General features: G+C 45.9%; 1 protein-coding gene across 2 annotated transcripts; it reads right to left on the bottom strand.

Annotated features, from left to right (window-relative positions):
* Positions 1-1,654: 1,654 nt before the first annotated feature.
* On the bottom strand, positions 1,655-27,928 carry TMEM53 (transmembrane protein 53). Of its 2 annotated transcripts, none has more exons than XM_060206023.1 (3): positions 27,753-27,928; positions 7,457-7,569; positions 1,655-2,372 (listed from the first exon to the last, which is right to left on the bottom strand). In XM_060206023.1, exons 1-3 carry the CDS (start codon positions 27,811-27,813, stop codon positions 1,719-1,721), a joined length of 828 nt encoding a protein of 275 aa, XP_060062006.1. In that variant the 5' UTR covers positions 27,814-27,928; the 3' UTR covers positions 1,655-1,718. The 2 variants fall into 2 exon arrangements, with proteins under 2 accessions (XP_060062006.1, XP_060062007.1); XM_060206024.1 differs by having other exon boundaries at positions 27,740-27,881.

Below are 27,928 nucleotides of genomic sequence, written 5' to 3'. Positions count from 1 at the left end.
TAACCTGGTACAGCTGCTCAGTAGAAATCCCTACTATCCACGATTGGCCCTCAAGTCAGGGAACTGAAGCTGGGCAGCTGGCAGCTGAGCAGGTGCTGTGTGAGACACATCTCCAAGGTTATCCACTGCTAGTGAGTACTCAGTATCCAGGCAACTAGGACAGATGCTCAAAGTTCTGGATGAGTCCTTGCCCTACACAGAAGTTGGATTCCACTAACATTCAAGGCCCGTGGTTCCAGACTCCTTTATGTATTCTCACATGTCAGGGCCACCCTCCATTTCCCCCAAATATGCCTTGGACATGCCCATCTACAGAGTTGGGGCCCACTGCCTTCCCAGTAGTCAGATGATAAGTCATCAGTCACTGGCTTGGCACCCGCAAAGACCTTCACAGTCCCATGCCAGACTGATGGCACCAAATACCCTGAACATCAGGGTTCTAGGGCCCAAATTTCTAGGAAGCATGTATGGCCTCAAGAGCAGCCCCAGTGATTGCCACAAATTGTGCCCAATTTCACTGAGCTGCCTCCTTTCAAGTCTCAAATCTCACTTCTGCCTTGGGTCAGTAGTCCTTGGTAGCTGTTTATTCCCACCCTGGAGACCACATGCCTTCTAGTAGGAGATTTTAACTCAAAGTAGAGGCATCAGCCTGCCCTGCTGTGTGGGTGGGATCCTTGAGCTCTTGACTCAAGGCATGGGCGAGACTGCCACCTGTTGGCCATAACTAGAAATGCAGCCACAGAACAGGAATGAGCCATAGCAGAAAAGCTAAATCCCAGAGGGCTAAAATGATATAGAAGGAGCCTGGCTCTGAAAACAGGACCCATCACCCCTAATATCGGGCAGCTCCTACCCAGAATTTCCCAGTCATCTTCACTGCCTATCAAGCCTCTTGACCACCACAATAAAATTCAATCATCAAATATTTATTGAGTACCTACTATGTGGCAACATTGTGCAGCAGTGAATTGCAGAACATACTATAGGGCTGAAGCTATCTGTCCTACCTAGAGAAGATTCCAGTGATTCTTCCATATGGAGATGAGTTGTAGTCTCAGCCAAATGCCTCCTACCCTGGTTTATCTCTTCAAGGCATCTGATGATTTGTCCCAGCTCCCACATAGCCCTGTTGCCTTCCTGCTCCCAACTCTTATCTTCCCATCCCAACATATCTTGCAAACTTCTGGGGTCCTGTGGCTTCCTGGCACAGAGGTGGGTAGGCCCTGCTATGCATTCTCCACTTCCCCTCTGACAGTGAGGTCAGAGAAGCCTCCCTGAGTGAACTATCGGGGGGCTCATGGACTTCATGCGCCAGCTGGACCTGATCTCCTTACACCTCCCCATAAAGCTCACCTTCCACTCAAGGAGTCACAAACCAACCCTGGGACGCATCCTCAACACACCCCCTACTTGATTCACCCTTTGTAGCCAGTGCCATAAGAATCAGCAGCCTGATGCCTACACTTGTCCAAAGACAACCCCTGAAAGGCTTCCAAAGACAGAGGTCCAGTCACTGCTGCCCCCTTGGATTTGGCCTAAGCAGACTACCAGATTCCCCCAGGACAGAGGCACATAGGAACTCTCTACCTGGGGGAACCACTGTTAACAAAGGACTATAGGGAATGCAACCAGAAGATCACCCCAACTGTGGATGTAAGTTGTAGGGAGGTGTCAAGCATTTATTTCTAGAGCAGAGGTGAGGTGGGTGTGCAGGGACCTCAGCAGTGGATGCAGCTATGCATGAAGTTGACACAGAGGCTCGTGTAGTAAGCAGGGTAGTCACGGAGGTGGCTGACATGTGCAGATGACACAAAGTCCACAGAGTGTACTAGGACCTGCTGTGCCAGGCGAGTCTGCACCATGCGTTCCACATCCCTGGCCAGGACCACCTCGTCAGCCCTTGAGTAGAGGTAGAGCTCAGGCCAGCGAGAGGCTGCATTGAGAAGCCTGTCATAGAAGTGGGTGTGGAAAAGGGCAGTGAGTGGTGCAAGTAGAACATGGAACAGAATGGCCACCAGGGCGAAGGCCACCAGGAGCAGCAGGCGCAACACAGCAGGCCGGTGCTCCAGGATGACCGCCAGGGCCCGCAGAGCCCCCACCAGGTTGCTGTTGCCAGGACCGCTGTCAAAGATGGTGCCCACCACACGCAGGTGGCAGAAGCGCCGGTGGGTCTGCAGGAGCTCCAGCACATATCGGTAGAGCATGACGCCAGCATTACTGAAGACGTGGAAGAACAGGGGTTCCTTCTCAACCTCGTAATCAAAGAGGAGCTCAAGTAGCTTCTGGGCCAAAGCACGAAGTGAAGGGATGCCCAGGGACTCGGAGAAGAAGACCATGTGCCATGGGGCTGTGTATCGGATCACGATGCAGCCCTGGGAAAAGGAGAGAGGCCTGGTCGGTCCTCAGGGATGAACTGGCTAGGGCCTGAGGGATCCAGCAAATTCCAGAGGTCTCTAGGCCTGGACACCAGCCTGCGCTCACACACACAGCTGTCTCCTGGAGGGGAAGGTGCACTCACAGCCCTTTTGTGAGCTGAGCACTTCATGCTCGCAGGTGCCCTCAGAGTGGGATGGTGTGTGAGGCCTGGAGCCCAGAGCACACTTTAGAGATATCTAGACTGTTAAGAAGTCTCTTCCCTCTATTCCTCTCCTGTATCCCTTTCACACACAACACTGTCCCTTCATCTGCTTGATCCCAGCACATCCAGGCTTTCTGCTACAAAAACAGTTACAAACTGTTGCATAGACTCCAGCATGGGTCCTAACTCCCAGGCAGAGAATGGTGCTCCTCTAAGGCCCAGCTCCTGAGACATAGCTTGCAGTTCCAAACACTGACCACCAGAGGTCACTCATGAGCCAGATCCCCATCATATCAGTGTCTGGCCCTTCTATAGGATTCTAAGAGCAGAGTCCCTACTCTCATGGGCCTGGCAACCAGATCTGTACATGACAAGGCCTGGGATGACTCCCCCTAACTCATATGAAATTTGAAATATGGCAAACACTGGAATCTCAGCAGAGGTATCTCTCATGCTAATAGGCCTTGAGCTCTGGGGGCTTTCACAAGTGCTCTGTTATAACTCCCCAGTGAATGAGATGTGAAATCTTCCTACTTCTCCAGCCTGACATGGCATTGCCCACAAATGCAAACACACCATATGTGTACAACTTCTCAGATTACACAAAGTCAGAAGAAAAAAAAGATAACTAAATAAAGACTGCACCAAGTCAGGATGACTTTTTTCATTGTATGAAACAGTGTCTTATCTCACAGATACAGACACACAGGAGATCTGCCACTCATTCATGTACTCCCAACACACCAGCTGTGAGTACAGCAAAGAGCACAACTGCCAGTCCCCAAACACACACTCCACTGGAGAGCACACACTTACAGGCTACACTACCTTCAAGAGTACACATGCAGGGGGTCAGGCGGTAGCATAGTGGGTTAACTGCACATGGTGTGAAGCACAAGAACTGGCATAAGGATCCCAGTTCAAGCCCCCAGGTCCCCACCTGCAGGGGGGGGTCGCTTCATGGGCAGTGAAGTAGGTCTGCAGGTGTCTTTCTTTCCCCTTCTCATCTCCCTTCCTCTCTTGATTTCTCTCTGTCCTATCCAACAACAACAACATCAATGGCAACAATAACAATGACAACAACAGGGGCAACAAAATAGGAAAAAATAGCCACCAGGAGCAGTGGATTCTTAGGAGGCACTGAGCCCAGCACTAACCTGGAGGCAAAAGAAAAAAAAAAAAAAGCACACATGCTCTAACCGAGGAACATCACATGCACAACTAACACTGCTGACATACAAACATCAGCCTAGCAGTCCCTGTGAGTGTGCCACTTTTGGCGGCACATGCAGCTAAGCCCTCCAAGCACACCCCCTCTCGACCACCAGGAGTGCACACACAGAGTTTACTCTGCGACTGCCAGTTTAAGAGTTCACGTGCATGTGCACGCACACACTATTCCCTGCATCCACAGAGGCTCCACTCTGCTGCCACCTCCCCAGTCAGATGCTCCTACAAGTCTCTGTATCATGGGACCCAGGTCTTGCTGCATGTCTCTCCCTGGAAGCCAGTCACTTTTCCATCTGCATACAATGAATCCCAGGATAAGGTTCTGTACCACCAATCCTCATCTCCCTCTCCTATCTTTTCAGTCTCTTCCTCTCCAAATTCCTACTCAAACCTACCTTATAACATCTTTTTAAATCCTCTACCTTTAGAGCATGTCCTAACCGTATCCCTCCCTCTCAACGTTCCCCGAGATCAGCTTAGACACACACCTCTCGACCTTGTCCCCTCCCACTGACTCCAGTCTGCACTCCTCTTACCAAGGTCAAATCCTAGTTTTCCTGTCACGTCCCATCTTATTTCCCTTCCAGCAGCATTCGAGATCACATGCTCCCAGAATTACACTCAGGTAGCCCAGTCTCTTCAACAAGCCAATATGAAAGTGGCGTCTGTTCTAGATTGAAAAGAGGTTTCAGGAATAAAGTAACTGATGGAGAAAATCCCATTTGAAAAAAATCAACTGAGGGGCCCAGTGGTGGTGGGACCAGCTGAGAACACCTGTTATAATCAAGCCCTGACCCCCACTTGTAGGCAGGAAGCTTCACAAGTGGTGAAACAGTGCTGCAGATGTCTTTCTCCTCCTCCCTCAATTTTTCTGTCTCTACCCAATAAATAAATAAATATTTTTAAAAAGAAGTTCTTTAGAAAAAGAGAAAGATTAGCAATAAAAGGACTACCTGGGGGTGGGGGTAGATAGCATAATGGTTATGCAAACAGACTCTCATGCCTGAGGCTCCGTCAAGTCCTAGGTTCAATCCCCCACATTACCATAAGCCAGAGCTGAGTAGTGCTCTGGTAAAAAAAAAAAAGGACTACTTGGGGAGGGGAAGACTATTTGGGGTCTATTTGAGAATCTGAATATGAAGGAAAAACTAACATGAAGAGATAGAGAGCATGATATGGAATGTAAGAGCAGGATATAGGGGGACTGGGCGGTGGTGCACCTGGTTAAACACACATATTACCATGCAAGAGGACCTGGATCCAAGGCCCCCACCACCTTCAGGGGGGAAACTTCACGAGTAGTGAAGGAATGCTGCAGGTGTCTCTCTCCCTATCTTATCTTTCCCTTTTCTCTCAATTCCTTTCTGTCCTATCAAATAAAAAAAAGAAATTAAAAAACAGGAATAATAATAGCCATCTGGAATAGTAGATTCATCATGCAGACCCTGAGTCCCAGTGATAACCCTAACAGCAGTAAAAATTTAAAGACAGAAAGAGAGAGGGAGAGATAAAAGAGCACACCCAGTAGATCTTATTTAGGTTAAGAAAAGATACAAAGGCCTACTAGGGGAGATAGCACGGATGGCTATGCAAAAAGACTTTCATGCCTAGGGCTCCAAAGTCCCAGGTTCAATCCCCAGTACCACCATAAACCAGAGCTGAGCAGTGTTCTGAGAGAGAGAAGGATGAGAGAGGAGGAGAGGATGTGGGGGGGGGGGAGTAGGAGGGGAGGGAAAGGAAGGAGAGAGGAGGGGAGTAGGAGGGGAAGGAAAGGAAGGGGAGAGGAGGGGAGGGAAAGGAAGGGGAGAGGAGGGGAGGGAAAGGAAGGGGAGAGGAGGGGAGGGAAAGGAAGGGGAGAGGAGGGGAGGGAAAGAAAGGGGAGAGGAGGGGAGGGAAAATGTGGGGGGTCAGGCGGTGGCGCAGTGGCTTAAGCGCATGTGGTGCAAAGCGCAAGGAACGGCGTAAGGATCCCGGTTCAAGCTCCTGGCTCCCCACCTGCAGGGGAGTCCCTTCACAGGTGGTGAAGCAGGTCTGCAGGTGTCTGTCTTTCTCTCCCCCCCTCTGTCTTCCCCTCCTCTCTCCATTTCTCTCTGTCCTATCCAACAATGACGACATCAATAACAACAACAATAACTACAACAATAAAACAAGGGCAACTAAAGGGAATAAATAAATATTTAAAATTTAAAAAAAAATTTTAAGAACCCCTCCCCTTCCTAAGATTATCTGTCACCTGCTCTGCCACCTCAACCTTCTTCCTTCCCTGGGATCACTTTCTCCCCATAACATCTGCCTTTCTCCCTCTACAGTGACCCACTCCCCAAGCTTGCCTCTTGTTGATTGCTCCCCCTTCCCCTGTGGGACACTTTTCATCTTCTTCTCCTTTGAAGTTTGAGGTCCTTGAGTTCTATCCCAGGCTCTCTTCTCCTTGCCTGAGGATATCACATCTACCTCAAGACCTGGGGCTTCTCTCCTCCTGTTTCTTATCTCAGAAGGCATATATATCCTCTTTCCCAAGAACTGTAACAGCCAGAAACCTGGAATTGTCCTATCCCTGTTTCCTGCTCCCTATTCCCATTCCCTATTCCTGTGACCACATTCAGCCTCTTGCTAACATGCCACCTCCCTCCCAGCGAACCATTAAAACATCAGCTTCCTTTCCACCAGCCTCATACAGCCCTGACCACTGCATCAAACTTACTAACTGGCTTCTGGTCCAGTTAGCAATTCCTCCAATTTGTGCCCCACTCTGCAGTGGGGTCTTTGTAAAGCATAAATCTAATATCACACCCCTGCTTAGGGTCCCTGAGGGTCCCCCCACCAGCTTCATCTCATGATATTTTCTTTCATTCTCTGTCCCAGCAACACTGACCTATTCCTATTCCTCAGCCTGTCAGCATGGATAATAGTCTAATGAAGAAACCAGACAAAGAATTCAGAAGCAGTTCAAACTACACAGAAAAACGACATATAAAAAGCCATGCCAGGGCGGAGGGTAAATAGCATAATGGTTATGCAAACAAACCATGCCTGAGGCTCCAAAGTCTCAGGTTCAATCCCCCACACCACCATAAGCCAAAGCTGAACAGTGCTCTGGTTAAATAAAAAAAATTAAAAAAAAAAAAAAAAAAAACGCCATGCCAGAGGACCAGATTATTGACTGGGAGGAGGTCTCAAGCTCAGAACCTCATTTTCCTTGAGTCCTATCCCATACCAGGGCCCCCACACTCCCAGGGCACAGTGCAGATGCAGGTCAGTGGAGGGAAGCCTGGGGCCATGGGTGCCAGACCTCAGTTCTTAGTTCTCTCTCTAAGAACTGAGGTCTGGGCTACCTCCACAGCTGGAAGTATATAAGGGCTAAGCTGCCCACTGAGTAGTCTGGGGGAGAAAAAAAAAAAGAGAAAGCAGGTCAGGGGGGCTAAAGGAGGCAGTGCAGACAACAGAACTGGGAGCAAAGATTAGGATAATCCTGCCAAAGGCCACGTGACATCCCTGTCTTCCTGACTAGCAATCCTTGATGCCTTTCTCAGGCTGCCACCTTGGTAACCAGCCATCACTGCAACGCAGAGATGAGGGCAGCCAGGGTTCAGTGTCCCCCCCACAGAGCAGGACCCCAGAACCCTAGGTGCCCGTGCCTGCAGTACTCACCCTTTTGTGGTAGATGGCGCTGTACTTGGCAAGGTTCTTGTCAGTGCAGCCACCCCAGCCCAGGAGAATCACCAAAGGCTTTGCCTCCTTCCTGCCTTGGGTGGGGCTATTCTCTGAAACATAGATGTGAGGGAACTGTCAATGTGAGTTGAGAAGCAAGGTGAAGGCGGCTGGTCAATCCATTACCACTGTCTAAGCCTGAGGATCCAGATAACCCAGGTTCAATTCCCAGAACCAACATGCCACACTGAGCTCTAGTCTCTCATGAAAATAAACTTTAAAAATCAAATATATATATAAAGAAATAAAGGAAGGAAGAAAGACACCCAGAATCAGCACCACTCTAGCTACAGCATGGGTAGCAGGTACAGACACCCTGCGGGCCTCTGTGTCTCAGGTCTTCATGGAGCTCCTTCCTTTGTCCTTCTGCTCCAACTGGCCTTCAGGTCTCAACAAAGATACCGTAGGGTCATTAGAAAAACCCACAGGCATGCATCCTTCTTTAGTGACTGAAAGTCTTAGCCCAGGTGAAGCAAGTGAATACTTTCCCCGTGTAATTGTACCTTCTCCCGATGACTGTTGTATGTATGACTTGTGAACAAAAAATAGATTTTTCTTTTCTTTTACATTTTTCAAATGATTAAAAAAAAAAGTAAAAGAAAAATTATATTTGGAAGCCAGGTGGTGGCACACATGTTACCATGCACAAGGACCCAGGTTCAAGCTCCAATTCCTCACCTGCAGGGGAGATGCTTCACAAGCAGTGAAGCAGGTCTGCAGGTATCTCTCTTTCTCTCTCCCTCTCTCTGTCCTCTCAAGTAAAATAGGAAAAAGGCAGGAAGAAAAGAAGGAAGGGAGGAAGGAAGGAAGGAAGGAAGGAAGGAAGGAAGGAAAGAAGGAGAATGGAAGGGGGGAGGAAAACAGTGAACTTAATCTCTGAAGGTGAGAGGATTTGACACTGCTGGAGAGCAGTAACAGTGAACTTTTTTTTTTTTTTATCATAGCACTGCACAGCTCTTGTTTATGGTGGTGCAGGGGATTGAACCTGAGACTTCAGAGCCTCAAGCATGAGAGTGTCTTTGAATAACCATTACGCTATCTACCCCATCTGAAACAGTAAGATTTTCTTTTTTCTTTTTTCTTAATCCTTTTATTTATTTATTCTTGGACAGAGACAGAGAGAAATCGAGAGGGGTGAGGGACAGATAGAGACACCTGCAGCCCTGCTTTACCACTCATGAAGCTTTCTCCCTGCAGGTGGGGACCAGGGGCTTGAACTTGGATCCTTGCATACTGTAATGTGGGCACTTAACCAAATGTGCCACCACCTGACCCCAACAGTGAACTTTTCAATCACATTAGTTTCCACAGGAAATTGTCTTCCTTTTGTTCTCTTCCTCTCTGTCCTATCAAATAAAACAGAAGGGGAAAAAAATGAAAGGAAGGAAGGAAGGAAGGAAGGAAGGGAAGGAGGGAGGGAGGAAGGGAGGGAGGGAGGAAGAAAGAGGAAGGGAGGGAGAGAGGCAGGAAGCCGTGCCAGCAAGGAGCCCCAGCAATAACCCTGGTGGCAATGAAAAGAATATTTTGTGATGCATGAAAACCATAAGGAATTTACACCTGAGTGTCCACAAATAAAGCTTCCTTGGAACACAGCCACTGTTTAATCATTTGGTTGCTGTCTACTTTCAAGCTAAAACAGTAGAGCTGAATTGTTGCAAGAAAGGCCATATGCTTCACAAAGCCTAAAGCGCTTACTGGACCTTTACAGAAAAAGTCTGCCAGTCTTTCTTCTAATTCTGTGCATAGTGGAAGAAGACTGAAACTAAAGTGCAGGAGATAGCACAGTGATTATGCAAAAAACGTTGCTGTCTGAGGCACCACCGTAAACCAAAGCTGAGCAGTGCTCTGTTAAAAGACAAACACTAATATGCAGAAAAGGATCAGAGATAGGGGGGCCAGGTGGTGGCTCACCTGGTTAAACACACACATTATAGTGCATAAGGACTCAAGTTCAAGCCCCTGGTCCCCACCTGCAGGAGGAAAGGAGTGGTGAAGCAGGGCTGAAGGTGTTTCTCTCCTTCTATTTCCCCCTCCTCTCTCAAGTTCTCTATCTCTATCCCATAAATACAAATATTAAAAAAAAAAAAAATAGGGATCAGAGATTGTAAGCAGGGAGATGAAGCAAACCAGCTCCAATTACCAGGCATCCACCCTGTCCTGCTAAAGAATAACATCTGGAATGCCTGTGAGACTGACTAAATCCTCTGAGCAGCACTATGAGGCACATTATTGCAGATGAGGAAACTAAGGTAGGAAGTGGTTAAGTTACCTGTCTAAGATGACACAGGAAGTGTAGGATTGGGGATCTGGCCCCTACTCCCACCCAAGACCACATGAGGCCTCCAGCCCTGTTCACACCAGTCAGGTGCCTCCTCTGGGGGTATGCCTCTTCTGTGGCTGCTTTGCAAGTGGCCTCCCTACTGCCTTGTTGGTCAGATGTCATGTCACTTGCCCTGCCAAGTGAGTAACCACCCTCTGGGGGGCTTCTGCACAGGAACTGTCTGTGGCTCCTTATCTGCCCTCATGAAAGGGCCAGCCTGCACCCTGCCAAGGGATCAAGCCACACAACGGTGCTCAGCTGCCAGCCTGAGATTTATAGGTGCTGGTGGTGACTTGGCAACAATAAATTTCAAGGCTAGTTAAGAGGATGGTAAATATAAATCATTAACCTTTGGACAAAAGGCAGACAACAATTTCCTGTGGAAATTAATGTGATTGAAAAGTTCACTGTTCCTGCTCTCCAGCAGTGGTGAATCCTCTGGCCTTCAGAGATTAACTGCCTGTACACATGGGATCCCAGGCCGAATTGCCACTCAGCCTGGAGCAAGAACTGCAGCACAGGAGTCCCCGTGGCCACCTGCCAGCCTTCCCAACCACCCCGGCATCCTCTCGGCCTTGACAGGCAGCTCCAAATATTCTCACTGCCATTCTTGGCCTGTTGCTCACTAGCTTTCTGTGGTGGTGGCTCTTTGCCTGCACTCATCTTTATGGTAGAGAGGATATGTCTGGGTATCGGAGTCCTAACCTCATGGGTGGCAATCAACAGTCACCATTGAATCTGACTTTCTGAGGGGGAGCAGCTGGCTTTCTGAGGCCTGCCCCAGGATCCCCAGGTCATATCAGCCATGTGAGCATAAGCTCCCCTCTAAGGTGGTCCCCTCCATTTATCATCACCACCAAATAGCTTTGGGACTGATGTCAAATACAGAGAAGATAGGCAAGGGAAGTCACATCCTCAGCCCTAACATCACCCTGACCAGCCGTGACAGTGTACTTCTTGTACAGGAAGGTCTAAACAGCTTCTCCTGGGCTTCTGGAATGCCCTCACTCTTACGGCTGAGATTTATAATTCCAATTTTCTCCATCTCAATTTTATGGAACCTTTGGCTTCACCAATTCAAGTAGAAAAGAATTCACCAGAGGGAGCTGGGCAGTAGCATAGCAGGTTAAGCACAGGTGGCACAAAGCACAAGGAGTGGCATAAGGATCCCAGTTCAAGCCCCCGGCTTCCCACCTGCAGGGGAGTCGCTTCACAAGTCGTGAAGCAGGTCTGCAGGTGTCTATCTTTCTCTCCCTCTCTCTGCCTTCCCCTTCTCTCTCCATTTCTCTCTGTCCTATCCAACAACGACAACATCAATAACAACAACAATAATAACTATAACAATAAAACAAGGGCAACAAAAAGGGAATAAATAGATAAATAAATAATTCACCAGAAATGGACCTCAGGCCAGCAAAATAGTTAACCTGGAAAGTGTGCTTTGCCATATGCATGGCCCAGGTTTGAGCAAGGCCCCCACTGCAATAAAAAGGAAGTTTAGGTAACATACTCTCTTTCTCCCCACCCCCACTTCTTTCTCTCTCCTTGTCTCTGTCTAAAAAGAAAGAGGCAAAGGAAATAGCATTATGGTTATGCAAAGATACTCTCATGTCTGGAGCTCCAAAGTCCCAGATCAATGCCCCGCACAACCATAAGCCAGAGTTGAGCAGTGCTCTGGTTAAATAAATTTATTTATTTATTAAAATGGGAGGGAAAAGGAAGATTGGCAGAGGTGGAGGAGGGGAAGGGATGAGAGGGGAGGGAAGGGGAGGGAAGAATTGGTTCTCTAAGAAACAAGAACACAACACCCTGGATACACTATATCCTGGGAGCCTACTCTTTCTCTAATGTTCCTAAAGGGAGGGCCAGACACTCCAAGCTGTCAGCCTAAACCACAAGGTATTCTTCCTACCTGCAAGCTTCTTCCAGTCCCCAGACCCTTTCTGTGGCCATCCCTAACTCCAGTCTTGTCATGACTTATTCCTATTGGAGCCACACTACCCCTTCTGGCACTATACATGAAGTGCTATCATCCAGAAAAATCGAAGGTGCTCTGAGAACACTGTGACCAGAAACGCCTCCCAAAGGATCATGTTTACCACACTAGCCTTGAAGGACCCAAATGACTGAAGACAGGGCAGGAGAGGTGATCATCCATCTGGAGCCATAACAAGCTGGGGAGTGAGGCAGGGAGCCTAGGTAGAGGAGCAGTGGGGGTCAGGAGAGCCTCCAACGATGGAACTAGAGTCTAACTCATGGAGATCTCAGGATCCTCACAACATGTTAGGAGTCAAATGCTTATTCTGCAGCAGTGGAGAATGGGACTGGGGAAATAGCACAGTGATTATGCAAAAGATTTTTGTGCCTGGAGCTCTGAGGTCCCAGGTTCAACCCCCAACCTAGAGCTGAGCAGTAATCTGGAGTGTCTCTCTCTCTCTCCATATATATATATATATATATATATATATATATATATATATATATATATATATATTCTCTCACTAAAAGACATAAACTAAAAAAGAAACAAAGGAAAAGAGGAGAGAAGAGAAGAGGAGAGGAGGGGAGGGGAGGGGAGGGGAGGGAAGGGAAGGGAAGGGAAGGGAAGAGAAGGGAAGGGAAGGGAAGAGAAGAAGCAGTAAAGAGTGAATAAAAAGACTCTGGAGTTGAGGGTAGCAGGATGTGATCAAGATTGTTGAATGAGCAGGTCAAAGAATTGAACAGTTTTCTAAAGAAAGGATATATATATATCTGCCACAGACATATAAAGAAATACTCCAATACTCCACTTAGGACCAAGCAGTGGTGCACCTGGTTAAGTACACACATTACAGTGTGCAAGGACTTGGGCTCAACCCCCTGGTCCCCACCTGCAGGGAGAAAATTTCACAAGTGGTGAAGTAGGGCTGCAGGTCTCTCTGTCCTTCTCCCTCTCTATCTCCCCCTCTCATCTCAATTTCTGTCTCTGTCCAATAACAAATAAGTAAAAAGATTTTGGAGAGCTGGGTGATGGCACATCTGGTTAAGTGCACATGTTAGAACATACAAGGACCCAAGTTTAAGCCCCTGGCCCCCACCTGCAAGGGGAAAGCTCCACGAGTGGTGAAGTAGGGCTGCAGGTGTCTCTTTGTATCTCTCACTCTCTATCTTGCCCGACCTACTCAATTTCTGGCTGGCTCTATCCAACAAAGATAATAAAAATTTTAATAAAAAAAAGAAATTCAGGAGTCGGGCAGTAGTGCAGCAGGTTAAGCACACGTGGCGCAAAGTGCAAGGACCAGTGTAAGGATCCTGGTACAAGCAGTGAAGCAGGTCTACAGGTGTCTGTATTTCTCTTTCCCTGTCTTCCCCTCCTCTCTCCATTTCTCTCTGTCCTATCCAACAACAACATCAATAAAAACAATTATAATAATTACAACAATAAAACAACAAGGGCAGCAAAAGGGAATAAATATTTTTTAAAATCTTAAAAAAAAAAAGCTCCATTTCACTATCATTAAAGAAATGCAAATTAAAACTACACCAAGATTCCACCTTATACCTCTGACAATAGTCTATTATCTACCCAACCGGAAATGGCAAGTGTTGACAAGGTTGTAGAGAAAAAAGGGCTCTGTTGCATTGCTGGTGGCAATGCAAACTGGTGCAGCCTCTTTGGAAGACTGTATAGGGAGTCCTTAAACAAATATCACTCATAGGCATCTATCCAAAAAAGGGACATGTTAGTTGCATTGATGGTAAGCATACCTGCCTTCCAAAAAAGGGACATGCAAACACTAATTAAAAGGGGCATATGCACGGCTATGTTCAGAGCTGCATTATTCACAATCTCCAAAGAGAGGAAGCAGCCTAAATGCCCATCAACAGATGACTGACAAAAGAAGGTGTAGGATAGGGTTGGGAAGACAGCAGAATGGTTAAACAAAAGACTCTCATGCCTGAGGCTCTGAAGTCCCAGGTTCAATCCCCAGCACCAGCATAAGCCAGAGCTGAGCAGTGCTCTGGTCTCTCTCTCTCATTAAATAAAAATTATTTTGGAGAAAAAAAAAGAAATTATGCAAAGAAACTCTCATGCCTGGGACTCTAAAGTCCCAAGTTCAATCCTCCACACCACCATAAACCAGAGCTGAGCAGTGCTCTGGTAAAAGAAAGGAAAGAAGGAAGGAAGGAAGGAAGGAAGGAAGGAAGGAAGGAAGGAAGGAAGGAAAGAAGAGAGAGAGAGAGAAAGGAAGAAAGGAAAGGAGAGAGAGAAAGGAAGGAAGGAGGAAAAGAAGAAGTCATAGGATAGGGGTCGGGTGGTGACACCCAGTTAAGTGCACGCATTACCATGTGACCAAGTGCAAGGACTCAGGTTCAAGCCTCACTCCCCACCTGCAGAGGAGGACAACTCACAAGTGGCAAAGCATGTCTGTAGGTGTCTGTCTTTCTCCCTCTCTATCTCCCCTCCCCTCTCAATTCTTCTTTGAGCTATCAAGAATAATAGAAAAAAAATAGCCACCAGGAGTAGTGGGCCCATAGTGCCAGCACCGAGCCCCAGTAACAAACCCAAGCACCCCATCTCACCTTGGCAGCAAAATTTAAAAAAAATAAATAAGTTATGAGAGATATATACTCCATGGAATACTACGCTGCAATCAAAAAGAAAATACTGTATCCTTTGGAACAAAATGGATGAAATTGGAGGTTATCATGCTTAGTGAGGTAAGTGAAGAAATGAAAGACAACTACCATATGTGGAATCTAGAGAACTGACACAGATGAACTTGTGCAAAAAAAACCAACCAAACAAACAAACAAACAAAAAACCCAAGTAGACTGTTTCTGATATTTTGTGAAAACTATGGTGCTTATCTCTGGGAGGTGGAAGGGTGGGAACACAAAACTTTGGTGGTGGGTGCAGTGTGGAACTCTACCCTGTCACCTTACAATCTTGTAACCCAATATTAATTTAAAAATGGCAAAAAAAAAAAAAGATTGATGAATGACTCACACGATTATTTGCTTAATGTCTATCTCCTCTTCCCACAGCCAGCAGGCTCTATGGAGGCAGAAGCTGGGTGTGTCGTGTTCACTGCCACATCCTCAGTGCCTAGCCACCCAGACACTCAGGAGAAATGTGATGGATGAATGAACATGTGGCTGCAAAGTGGAGAGTGGATCTGACATTCTTGTTACCTAGAGCCTTTTTCAGAGTAATAAAAGTAGTCATGGTGGCTATTGTTATTTATTGTCACATCCAGATCACAACTCCTCCACCCTCTTCTAAAAGCCCCTGCTCCATTTAAGCTCACGCCACCAGCTACACCAGCCTTTCCTGTTTTCCAGCTGCTGCCCCTCGGGCATTGCAGACTCACTGGTTCAGTCTCCCACTTATACTCCAAGAATTATCATGACCCTGAAAATCCACCCTGTTCCTGAACCATCACAAATCTCTCTGAATCCCACATGCCCCTCTTTCCCATTACCAAGAAAAACAATAATGAGAGAACAGTAGAAAGAGCCATATATGTCAGGCACTAGCCTAAGCACGTTAATCTTCACAGCAATCCAATGAATGAGGTATTATTATTCTCATTTTGTAGATGAAAAACTATGCCATAGAGAAAGTAAATAATTTGCTCAAGGTTACACATGGAATAAAGCTGGGATTCAAACCCACATAATCCACCTAAGAGAACACCAGTCTGGCTGCCCTCTACCCCTAAGTAACAAAGCCTAGCCCCCAATCTCAACAAAACCTCCTTCAGTTCAATCCCATGGTATGCATGGCTGCTTCTGTAAATATACAGAGTGGGGAGAGGGCCAGTGGTGCACCCGTTAAGCAGACATATCACTATGCACAAGGACCCAGGTTCGAGCCCCTCCTCCCCACCTGCAGGGAAAACACTTCATGAGCAGTGAAACAGGTCTGCAGGTGTCTGTCTCCCCCACCCCCTCTGCTTCCCCCCCCCCAATTTCTCTCTATCCTGTCAAAAAATATAAAGGAAAGAAAGGAAAACAATTGCTACCGGGAGCAGTGGATTCAAAGTGATGGCACCAAGCCCCAGCAACAATAATCCTGGTTGCCAAAACAAACAAACAAAAAACCATCTTAAACAGAGCCAATACTGCTAATCTCTTCCATCCGATCATCCTTGGGGACAAGTCACCCTTGCAAGAACCTCAACACCTTGCCTTGTTTGGTTGCTCCTACAGCCGTCAACGAAACTGGCTACAATTTTTATCACCAATTTACAGGTAAGAAAACTAAGACATAGGGAGGGAAAATCCTTTCCCCCAAGAACACAAAGCCAGGAAGCAACAGAGCCAGCCTCCCTCTCTGGATCACCAGGCACACTGCCTCTACCTATAGGACCTCCACATGTTCCTAATTCCAAACCACAGGATGCTGACACTCCACACAAGTGCTTTGCCAAGGCCCACTCTGCCAGCGCATCAGCTTACTGTCCACTCCCAGGATGTGTCCATGATGCACCCTGGTGCCTTCTCAACACCCCCCCCCCCACAAATGATTAGACTGGATTAGATGTCCCTTCTCCATACTGTCACAGCACCCACCTTCACCATGCCACCACACTTATCACACTGCTCTGAAAGCATCCATTGGAAACAGGTAGGTTGCTCCCATTCTCTGCAGGACAGCAGATAGTAGAGACCTGAACCTGAGCAGTAATAAGAGACAGGTAGGAAGGGAGAGAGACATGAGAGGGAGAAGACAGTCACAGTCACTTTGCAATGGGCTGGTGAGATAGCTCAATGTGTCAGGACACAGGATTTGCATGTGTGAGGCCCCGAGGTGCCCAGGACCAATCAACATCATATGCCAGAGCTGAGCAGTGCTCGGGTCTTTCTCTGTCTCTCTCACAAAAGAAAAAAAAATCATTTTTAAAAAATAAAGGGGCCAGGTAGCGGCACAACCAGAAGAGTGCATATGAGTTACAATGTGCAAGGAGGTCCAAGCCCTCGAACCCCCACCTGCAGGAGGAAAGCTTCACAAGTAGTGAAGCTGTGCTGTAGGTGTCTTTCTGCTTCTCTCCCTATTTTTTCCTTTCCTCTCAATTTCTCTCTAGCTCTATCCAATAAATAAATAAAATATTTTAAAAATTAAGACAAAAATCATGCCTTAAAATGTTGACAATAATTTTGTAATGTTTAAAATCTCCTAATCTTTGACTTAGTAATTCCACTTCTAAGAAAGAAAAATGTTTAATCATAGGGAGTAGTCAATAATACATTAAGCAGATTATTGGCATAAGTATAAGATCTAAAACTATAAAACTCTTAGAAGAAAACTGGAATAAATCTTTGTGACCTTAAATTAGGCAATAGTTTCTTACATATGACCAAAAGTATAAAGAATAAAAGGGGGAGGGAATAGTAGCCCAGAAAGTGGCACAGTGGATAAAGAAAGAGTTGGATGGGCCAGGAGGTAGCACACTTGGTTGAGCGCACATGTTACAAGGACCCAGGTTCAAGCTCCCAGTCCCCATTTGCAAGGGGAAAGCTTTACAAGTGGTGACGCAGTGATGCAGCTGTCTTTTTGTCTCTCCTCTTCCCCCTTCCTCTCAATTTCTCTCTATCCAATATAAGTTAAAAAAAAAAAAATGAATTAGACTCGAAAGGATGAAATCCCAAGTTCATGTCCCAGCATGACATGTGCCAGAGTGGTGCTCTCATTTTCTTTTTCCTTTTCTCTGTCTCTCTCTTTCATTAATAAAGAAATACTTTTTAAATAGATGAAAGTGGGACTTGATCAAAAATGTAAACTTTTTAATCATTAATCCCCCAATAAAGAAATTTTTTAAAATGTAAACTTTTGAGTTTCTAAGAACACAACAAAAAAGTGAACTACAACCTACAGGAGAAACTACTTGTGTGAATCATATACCTGGCTTTTGCTAGAATAAAAAAAGTTGGAAGGTTGTTTGCTTATATTGTGTTTTTAAGGTGTGTGTGTGTGTGTGTGTGTGTGTGTAACAGAGACAGAGAAGGCAGAGAAAGAGTGAAAGAGACCATAGAACTGAAGCTACCGGGAGTCGGGCGGTAGCATAGCGGGTTAAGCACAGGTAGTGCAAAGCGCAAGAATAGGCATAAGGACCCCAGTTCGAGCCACCAGCTCCCCACCTCCAGGGGAGTCGCTTCACAGGCAGTGAAGCAGGTCTACAAGTGTCTGTCTTTCTCTCCTCTCTCTGTCTTCCCCTCCTCTCTCCATTTCTCTCTGTCCTATCCAACAATGACAACATCAATAACTACAACAATAAAACAAGGGCAACAAAAGGGAATAAATAAATAAATATTAAAAAAAAAAAAAAAAAGAACTGAAGCTACCCTCAATGTAGTGAGGGCTGGGCTTGAACCTGGATTGCATACGACAAAACAACACACTAACCAATCACTGTTTCCAAGATTAAAAAAATATATACATACACACATATATTGGGCGGAGGCGCTGGACACACCAGATTAAGCTCACATAGTACTAAGCACAAGGATCTCAGTTCCAGCCTCTATCTCCCTACCTACAGGGGGGTGCCTTATAAGCAGTGAAGCAGGTCTACAAGTGTCTATCTTTCTCTCTTCCTCTCCATCTTCCCCTCCTCTCTCAATTTCTCTCTGTCCTAACCAACAAAAACATGGCCACAGGAGCAGTGGATTTGTAATGCAGACGCCAAGCCCTAGTGATAAATCTAGGGGCAAAAAAAAAAAACTATTATTGGGTAAGAGTAGATAATGGTTATGCAAAGAGACTCTCACATCTGAGGCACCAAAGTCCCAGGTTCAATCCACTGCACCACCAAAAGCCAGAGCTGAGCAGTGCTCTGATAAATAAATAAATAAATAAATAAATAAATCTAAAACCACAATCAGATGGGAGAGAAGGATAGACACTTTCAGACCTGCTTCACTGCCTGTGAAGTGACTCCCCTGCAGGTGGGGAGCCAGGATCCTTGCACTTCCTGCCATGTGTGCTCAAACTGCTGTGCTACCGCCTGACTCCCTAATGATAAGAAGATTAAAAGGTGCAGTTGCGGGGGTCGGGGGTTGGGCGGTAGCGCAGCGGGTTAAGCTCACTTGGGGCAAAGCGCAAGTACCGGCGTAAGGATCCCGGTTCAAGCCCCCGGCTCCACACCTGCAGAGGAGTCGCTTCACAAGCAGTGAAGCAGGTCTGCAGGTGTCTGTCTTTCTCTCCCCCTCTCTGTCTTCCCCTCCTCTCTCCATTTCTCTCTGTCCTATCCAACAACGAACGACATCAACAATAACAATAATAACCACAACAAGGCTATAACAACAAGGGCAACAAAAAGGTGTGTGTGGGGGGAATGGCCTCCAGGAGCAATGGGTTCATGGTGCAGGCACTGAGTCCCAGCAATAACCCTGGAGGCAAAAAAATAAAAATAAAAAAAGGTGCAGTTGCTTTGGAAAACAGTTTGGCAGTTCTTAAAAAAAATGACATATAGAGTTCCCATATGACTTAGGTATCTACCCAAGAGAATTAAAATCATGATCACACAAAAAAGCTTTACATAAATTTTCACAGCAGCATTATAAATAACATCCCCAAAGTATAAATAATTCAAATACCAGTTATAAATAGATAAACAAGATGTATTTCCATACAACGGAATACTGTTTAGTCATAAAAAGGAATGAGGTGGGGACTGAGCAGTAGTGCAGCAGGTTAAGTGCACATGGCTTGAAGTGCAAGGACCAGTGTTAAGGATCCAGGTTCCAGCCCCCAGTTCCCTACCTGCAGTGAAGCAGGTCTGCAGGTATCTATCTTTCTCTCACACTCTCCGTCTTCCCCTCCTCTCTCAATTTCTCTCTGTCCTATCCAACAACAAGGGCAATAAAAATGGGGAAAACATGGTATCCAGGAGCAGTGGATTCTAGTGTAGGCACTGAGCCCCAGCAATAACCCTGGAGGAAAAAAAAAAAAAAAGAATGAGGTACTGGCAAATGCTACAAATATAGATGAATCCATTTTTCTCAACCTATTTTTTACTTGTGATTAATAGAGGTTTACAAAATTATAAGGCAGATGAGTCTTGAACACATGCTAAGTGAAAGTCAACTACAAAAGATCATATACTGTATGGTTCTAGTTATATAAAATGTCCAGAAGAAGCAAATCCACAGAACAGAAAGTAGATTGGCAGTGCCAAGAGCTTCCAGGAGGGAGAAATTGACTCAAGGTACAGTTTCTTCCTGAGGTAATGGAAACATTCTGAACTTAGACAGTGGTGATGGTTGCATAATGATGTGTATACACTGAAAGACAACAGACTGTATGCTTTGAAAGGTGTATCTCAATAACACTATTATATAAAGCATTACTAGTAATACATTAATCTGGGGAGACAGTATAGCAGTAAGACCCCAGACTTTCATGCCTAAGGCCTCAGATTCAATCCCCAGCACAGCCATGCCAGAGTCAAGAAAAGTACTTTGGTATCTTTCTCTAAAATGCATAAATAAATTTAAAAGAAAGTATCATACTGAATTAAAAGGCAAGTTGCAAAGCAGTATGTACATGTACATATACACATGTATTTGTGTTTAGAAAAGTACGTGAAATATCAATAGTAGTAAGTTCTGAAATTAAAGGCAATTTCCTTTGAATGATTATTTTGAATGATTATCATTTTCTAAAATCAATATGTATCATTTGCACAAAGTTAAAATGTACTTTAATAGAGGTTGGGAACCCAGCAAATCAAAAGCAGTTGAGAAGTCCAAGAGCTCCCAGATGCCCAGAAACCCCTCGGTAAGGCAAAAGCATTCTTTTTAATCCTAACACTTCCTAAACACCCACCAGACAAATTAATCTCATCAGCTCCCTGTCCTTTGGAACATCTCCACAAAGCAACACTAACACCAATAATGCAAGAATTACAGATACATATGTTGTACCGCTGTTCGTGTCATAAAACTAAAGCGTAAATTAGATTGTGTATATCCCAGAGGCATACAGGGAAGAAAAAAAGGAGAGGACTGACAAGGCATACGGGGATGTGGACAATACGTGCTTTTCATCTGTAAGCCAGAACCAAAAATACAAAGAGCCTGTGCTTCTTTTTTAAAATGCAAAGAATAAGAAACTGGTCAATTTCCTCTATTCCCTAGAAACACTTTCTAGAGACACAATTCTACTATTTAAAGGAAAATACTTTAAAATTGCTTTTGTGTTTTTTGTTTGTTTGTCTTTTCTTTTACCTTTTGAAATAACAGCATAGGAAAGGTACACAGGAGCTAAAAGCATAGCGTGTATAAAACTATCTGTGTTCACATCTCTGGCTCTGACACCAGGAGCTATCAAACAGATCAATTTCCTTATCTGTGAAATGGGGTTGATAATACAAAGAATTAAGTAAGATAATGGCTACAAAAGGCTTAGCAAGGCACTTGACACAAAGAAAGTTCCATAAATCAAAGGTATCATTATTACTTCTAGAGGAATACATGCCCACTGTAGAAACAGGGAAAATGAATATCTAGCAAAATTGGAACATTCTGTTTCGTAATCTGCTTTCTTCCATTTCGCAATATATTGTGAACATTTCTCCCTGTCAGTTTATATATTTCTATACCATTCTTTTTAGGGGGTGCAGAGCAGCTCTGGAACATTTCATAATTTATGGTGAGCCAATCTCCCATGATTGGACTTGATATTGTTTCTAATTTTTTTTTTGCTGTTATAAAAATATTAATGGACACCTTCTTTTTTGTGCATGTCCTTAATTGTTTCTGAGAAACAGAACTGTGTCCAGGCAGCACTTCTTTTTTTTTTTTTAATTTTCCCTTTTTTTTTTTACCTCTGTTTCTTTTTTATATATATATATATTTTATTTATTTATTCCCTTTTGTTGCCCTTGTTGTAGTTATTATTGTTGTTGTCGTTGTTGGATAGGACAGAGAGAAATGGAGAGAGGAGGGGAAGACAGAGAGGAGGAGAGAAAGACAGACACCTGCAGACGTGCTTCACCGCCTGTGAAGCGACTCCTCTGCAGGTGGGGAGCCGAGGTTCGAACCGGGATCCTTACGCCGGTCCTTGTGCTTTGCGCCACCTGCGCTTAACCCGTTGCGCTACAGCCCGACTCCCCAGGCAGCACTTCTTAATGGCAAGTGAAATCTGAACATACAAGTTTTGGAATGAGGCCCCTGAGTTGAAATAGCTCATTTAGATATGTGATACTTTGCCCCCAGGTTTGAGCCTGACCCTCACTGCATTGAAGGAAGCTTTGGTGCTGTGGTTACCTTCTCTACCTAGCCAAAAAAAAAAAAGTCACCCAGGAGTGCTGAAACCCTAAGGCAAAAAAAGGGGGGGGGGCCACCTTTGAGATCCCTTTACCTGGGCTTCCGAAGCTTCTCTAGTGTGACCACAACTTGAGATTTCATTTCACTCCCTGCTCTGGAAAGCAGTAACAGCCTCCTGCCAGGCCTCTACTCTCAGACTCCCTCAGTCCTCCCTTGTGCCTTTACCTCTGTATGTTCTGCTGCCTGACTCCTACCCTCAGCACTCCCAAAGCTCCAGGTCCAGAGAGGGGTGCTCTTGTCCAAAAAGCCACCAGCCCCACAGGGGCCCACCTACCACGCTGATTCCCATCCCTCCAGACTGTTTCCTGGTTTGTCTGTGAAAACTTCCTGAGAGTTTAGGTTAAAGCTGTACTTCTCTGCCCACTTCTGGTGCTCACCAAAAGAACAGGCTCACTATAAAGCCCAGGCTCACACTAAACCTGTCACCTCCCCTCTCTCTGACACCCTGCCATCCTCACCCTATAAGGTCTTCTTTGTACTCTGGAAAAGTCCATTGGCCCAGCCCCACAAATTCTATGAACCAATTATTTATGAAAATGTTTTCTGAGTAAGAGAGAACATAGTGCCTTTAAGAAGGGCAGATTGGGGGGGGGGGGGTAGCACAGCAGATTGGCGCAAAGCACAAGGACCAGCATAAGGATCCCATCCTCACCAATGTATCCTGAAACCCCCACCTCTCCAGAACCCTGCCCCACTAGAGGAAAAGTCAGGCTGTGGGTATGGATCAACCTGCCAATGCTCCTGTATAACAGAGAAGCAATGACAGAAGCCAGCCTTTCCACCTTCTGCACTGCATAATTATCTTGGGTCCATACTCCCAGAGGGATAAAGAATAGGAAAGCTTCCAGTGGAGGGGATGGGATATGGAACTCTGGTGGTGGGAATTGTGTGGAATTGTTTTCCTCTCATACTACAGTCTTGTCAATCATTACTAAATCAGTGAATTTTTTAAAAATGAGGCCCAGTTTCAGCATAAGACAGGGAAGACTCCCCTTGGCAGGGGCAGCCACATACGCTGACTGGTGGGAATCCCAGCAGGAGCCTTCAGGGCTGCATATATTGGGTTCTGACTCAAGGTATGCAGCTGCTTTCCAGTGAACCAATGGGCCAGCAGTAGATCACAGCAGTACTGGCTCTGAGGTTGCCCTTCTTCTTCTTCCTTCTTCTTCCTTCTTCCTCCTCCTCCTCCTCCTCCTCCTTCTTCTTTTCTTCTTCTTCTCCTTCTTCTTCTCCTTCTTCTTCTTCTTTCTTCTTCTTCTCCTCCTTCTTCTCCTCCTTCTCCTTCTCCTTCTTCTTCTTTTACATTTTCCTTATTTTTCTTTATTTTTATTGTTGGACATAGATAGAGAGAAATTGAGGGGGGGAGAGGTAGAAAGAAAGTGGCAGCAAAGCGCAAGGACCCGTGTAAGGATCCCAGTTCGAGCCCCCAGCTCCCCACCTGCAGGGGAGTCGATTCAGAGGTGGTGAAGCAGGTCTGCAGGTGTCTATCTTTCTCTCTCCCTCTATGTCTTCCCCTCCTCTCTCCATTTCTCTCTGTCCTATCCAACAACTATGACAATAATAATAATAACAATGGTGAGCAACAAAATGGGAAAAATATCCTCCAGGAGCAGTGGATTCATAGTGTAGGCACCGAGCCCCAGCAATAAGCCTGGAGGCAAAAAAAAAAAAAAAAAAAAGAAGAAGAAAGAAAGAGACACACACTTTCAGTCCTGCTTCACTATTTGTGAAGCTTCCCCCATGCAGGTGGGGACCAAGGGCTTGAACCTGGGTCCTTGTGCACTGTAGTATGAGCGCTTAACCAGATGCGCCACCGCCTGGCCCCAGCTCTGAGGTGTTAATATTCAAATACGGGGGCGAAAGCAACTCCAGAAATCAACTATGACTGTCTTACACACTTTCCCACCATTAAGCAGTTATTTCAAGAAAGAAGCAATTTTCAGACTCCCTAAAGACTGCCACTCTCTGAAGCCATGCTCAACAAATGAGGGGAGCACTTTGCAGGTGAGAAGCAAACGGATTTAGGGGATCACCATGCTGAAACCTCCTGCTCAGCTCTGGGTTATGCACTTTGAGAGGGAAAGGCAAGAAGAACTAAAATTGATTCAGAGAGGGACCAGTGGTGGTACACACATACACATATTACCATGCATAGGGCCCAGGTTCACACCCCTGGTCCCCACCTGTGGGTGGGGATGGGGAGTTACATGAGCAGTGGAGCAGTGCTATAAGTTTCTCTCCCTCTCCCTCCCTCCCTCCTCCCTCTCCTCCCACCCCACTTCTCTCTGTCTCTATCAGAAAAATAAAAATAAAATGACTGCCAGAAGTGATGGAGCCATCATGCAGGCACCTAGCCCCAGTGGCAATCCTGGTGGCAAAAATAAATAAAATAAGTAAGTAGGTAAATCCAGAGAAACAATCACAAAGAAGAGATTATTAGATTTGATTACATCCGAGGAGAAACAGTAGAAAGTCTGGGAGAAATTTCCTTTGAGTAAGAAAAAATCTAAGAAAAGAATGAAATTGTCCTCTTGGAGAAAGAGGAAAAGAAGTTATCTTGCGGGGAAGCAATTACAGAAGCCAGACCTTCTACCTTCTGCAACCCACAATGACCCTGGGTCCATGCTCCCAGAGGGATGGAGAATGGGAAAGCTATCAGGGGAGGGGGTGGGAAATGGAGATGGGGTGGTGGGAATTGTGTGGAATTGTACCCCTCCTACCCTATGGTTTTGTTAATTAATACTTTCTTAAATAAAAAAAAAAAGAAGTTATCTTGCTCTGTGTGTGCCGATCATGACCCCAACCCTGCAGTTGCCACAGCATTGTGAAATCACCTACTCATAAATCCTCATGTTTCCCCAAACCACAGGTCTGAATGGAGTCTGTGCATAAGATATCAGTAACTAACCAACAACTGGAGTACACAAATGTAGAGCTGAAAGCAAACATGACAGGAGGCCTGTTGTGGCTCAAGAAAGAGAAGTACTTAAAAAATAAAAAAAGGAAGGAAGGAAGGAAGGAAGGAAGGTACTTTCTAGCAATTCCAGTTGCCTCCAACTGATAGCGTGCCTCAGACAGGATACTGGGGAGGGAGTGTCCCAGAAGGGAAAGGTCTAGCAGCAACAGACTGCCCTTATACTAATAAAAAGATGTAGAACAAAATGGCCCCCTGACATTTCTTCCAGTTCTTAAGACTCAGTCTCCTGAAGATGAGGGGGAGACACACGCCAACAGAGCCCTGGTCTATGCACACATATTCAGTCACTGTGTTAACTCTGGCAACCTGTAAGGTAGGCAGTTTTGTTTTTTCCTCTCCAGGGCTTCACCAGTCAAGGCTGATTTTACAGGTAGGGGGTGCAGGGGGAACCATACCACCAAACCTTTCTCTTGTGCCATAGTACTTCCATACGGTGGACTGTGGTTTGAATGTGGCCAATACGCATAGCAAAGCAGGCACTCTCCCAGGTGAACTATCTTTCTTGCCCTGTTGTTCCTATTTTATAATAGAAGAATCTGAGGTTCAGTAATTTGTCAAAACCATCGGACGGGTAAGAGGCAGAACTGAAATGCAAGCCAGAGACACTAGGATGCCAACCTGGACTACGAGAGAACTTCCACCCTCTGGGCCATGAAGAAGGTGGTGCCAATCCTTTGAAGCTGAAGGCTCTAACATCAAGGCCTTATGACTAGGCAATAACATTATTTTTGTTTGTTTCTCCCACTGATGCCAAAACTTCTCAAAAATATTTTTATAAGCTTAAAGAGTCCTAAGCTAATAGATCCAACTCAAGGGAAATACAGCTGGTATAGAGCCATGGATTCTGTGGGAGTCTAAAAATTACCCTCTCATCCTAGACCCATCCAAGAAAAACGAGACACTCTGGCAGGAATCTGAGAAAACTCTTCCCAACGAGGCACCATCTGGGCTAAGCCTTGAGTGGTGAGCCAGCTAAGTAAAGAAGTGATGTGGGGCAGAAGAGGGATAAGGGCATTCCAGGAGACAGCAGAAACAGAGGCAGAGAAGGAAGGAATGTGTGAGAATCACAAGCCATTGAGGAATTTCAACAGGAACAGCAGCAGACTTTCATTCCTGAGGTTCCTAGTTTAATCCCAGACATTGCATTACTGGTGTGGTGCTTTGACTTGTCTCTTTCTCTCTGCCTCATGTGAAACTCTCATATATAATAAATTTTTTAAAAGCATTAAAAAAAAAAAAGAAAAGAAGTCACTAAAGGGTTTTATGGAGAGCAGTGGTGAGACCACTTTACATTAGGGAGATCACTCACTGCGACAGCAACAGAAGAGGCTGGTTGCTGGCTCAAAGTGGAAGAGTGATGATGACATGGAGTGATACAGATGACAGACCTATTGGTCTGCCTCATGTGTACTTTAGGGCTCTTCTACCATAAATTCCCAGTCTAGGTCGAACTTTCCATTCTCTGGGTCCTCAGACATGTTTACAACACCTGACACTTTAGACTGTTCTACAGGGTATTGGTCTTTTGCGGCCTCCAACACACACTTCTAACAGCATAACTATAAGGAGGTAAACAATGGCAACTGTTAAACTCATTCTGTGCCAGGAACTATGCTGAATTCTTTTTTTTTTTTTTTACTTTTTTTTTTTTTGGATAGGACAGAGAGAGATCGAGAGGGGAGTGGAAGACAGAGAGGTAGAGAGATAGACACCTACAGACTTGCTTCACCGCCTGTGAAGTGACTCCCCTGCAGGTGGGGAGCCAGGGGCTCAAACCAGAATCCTTACGCCTGTCCTCGTGCTTTGCGCCACCTGCGCTTAACGCGCTGCGCTAGTGCCCGACTCCCTGCTGAATTCTTAAAACAAATCATCTCAGTTGTCCAATCAGCTACCTGGTGATAGTAGTAGTGATACTGCCAACAGCAATCCAATTACTAAAGAGAGGAGTCAAGATCTGAACCTTGTTCTAACTAGTCTGCCACTGCCAAGGAGAGTGTAAAGTGGAAAGAAGTCCCTAACTGCTTCTTCTAGGACACCCAGAAAAACAGTGGGCGGGACTCTTAGCAACAGCCTCCAAAGAAGCAGCTAGGGCAATAGCTCAACTGGTAGAGCCTCAGACTTGCACACCTAAACTTCCCAGTTTAATCCCTGGACAGCATGTACCAGTATAGTGCTCTGCTTCTCTCTCTAAATACATATACATTATATATGTGATGTGCAAGTCTCATACATAGTAAATAAAGATTGAAAATTCATTTTTTTAAATCTTATTTTAAAAAACCAAAAGTAGAAAGCTGGAGCTCCAACAAAAGAACCAGAAGAAACCCTAATCTCTTCAGTCTTCAGCTGCAGCGACTGAAGCAAGGGTTTGAACCTCTCAACTTGTAATGAAAAGACAGAAAAGGGCCTCACGGACCAGAGGCCACGGGGAAGGGGCGGGGCGCTAGCGGGACGGGGCGGGGATCCAGGGGGCGGAGCTCTGGAGTCTCGCACCCCGAGACTGCGGGACCTATTGGGAGGGCGTGTCCAGGGGCGGGGCACGATGGGCGGGGCCTCTGCTGCCGCTCTCAACCCACAGGAGCGGAGGTTACCTCCCCACGAGGGACCCTACCCTCGTTCCATACCCCGACTCCGGCAGGGTTGATCCGGGATCTCGATGGTGTAGTCCAACTCAGTGGAGGTCATAGTGAAGGTGCAGGCCCTCAGTACAGGCCTCCCGCCGGAACTCCCGATCGCGCGCCCGCGACTCACCCAGGCACCTCCTGGGAGCCGCCCAATCACCACCCACCTCCCTCGACGC

This window comes from Erinaceus europaeus, chromosome 13 (assembly GCF_950295315.1).
Source record: "Erinaceus europaeus chromosome 13, mEriEur2.1, whole genome shotgun sequence".
Classification (NCBI taxonomy): Eukaryota; Metazoa; Chordata; class Mammalia; order Eulipotyphla; family Erinaceidae; genus Erinaceus; species Erinaceus europaeus.
Note: the sequence above shows the minus strand (reverse complement) of the source record. Positions and strands in the feature narration are given on the sequence as shown.

Coding starts and splice junctions, on each gene's coding strand:
- TMEM53 (XM_060206023.1), bottom strand. CDS start 27,813: ATGACCTCCACTGAGTTGGACTACACCATCGAGATCCCGGATCAACCC. Junction 7,570..27,752: donor TCAACCCTGCCGGAGTCGGG/GTATGGAACGAG, acceptor TCTATGTTTCAG/AGAATAGCCCCACCCAAGGC. Junction 2,373..7,456: donor GCGCCATCTACCACAAAAGG/GTGAGTACTGCA, acceptor TCCTTTTCCCAG/GGCTGCATCGTGATCCGATA.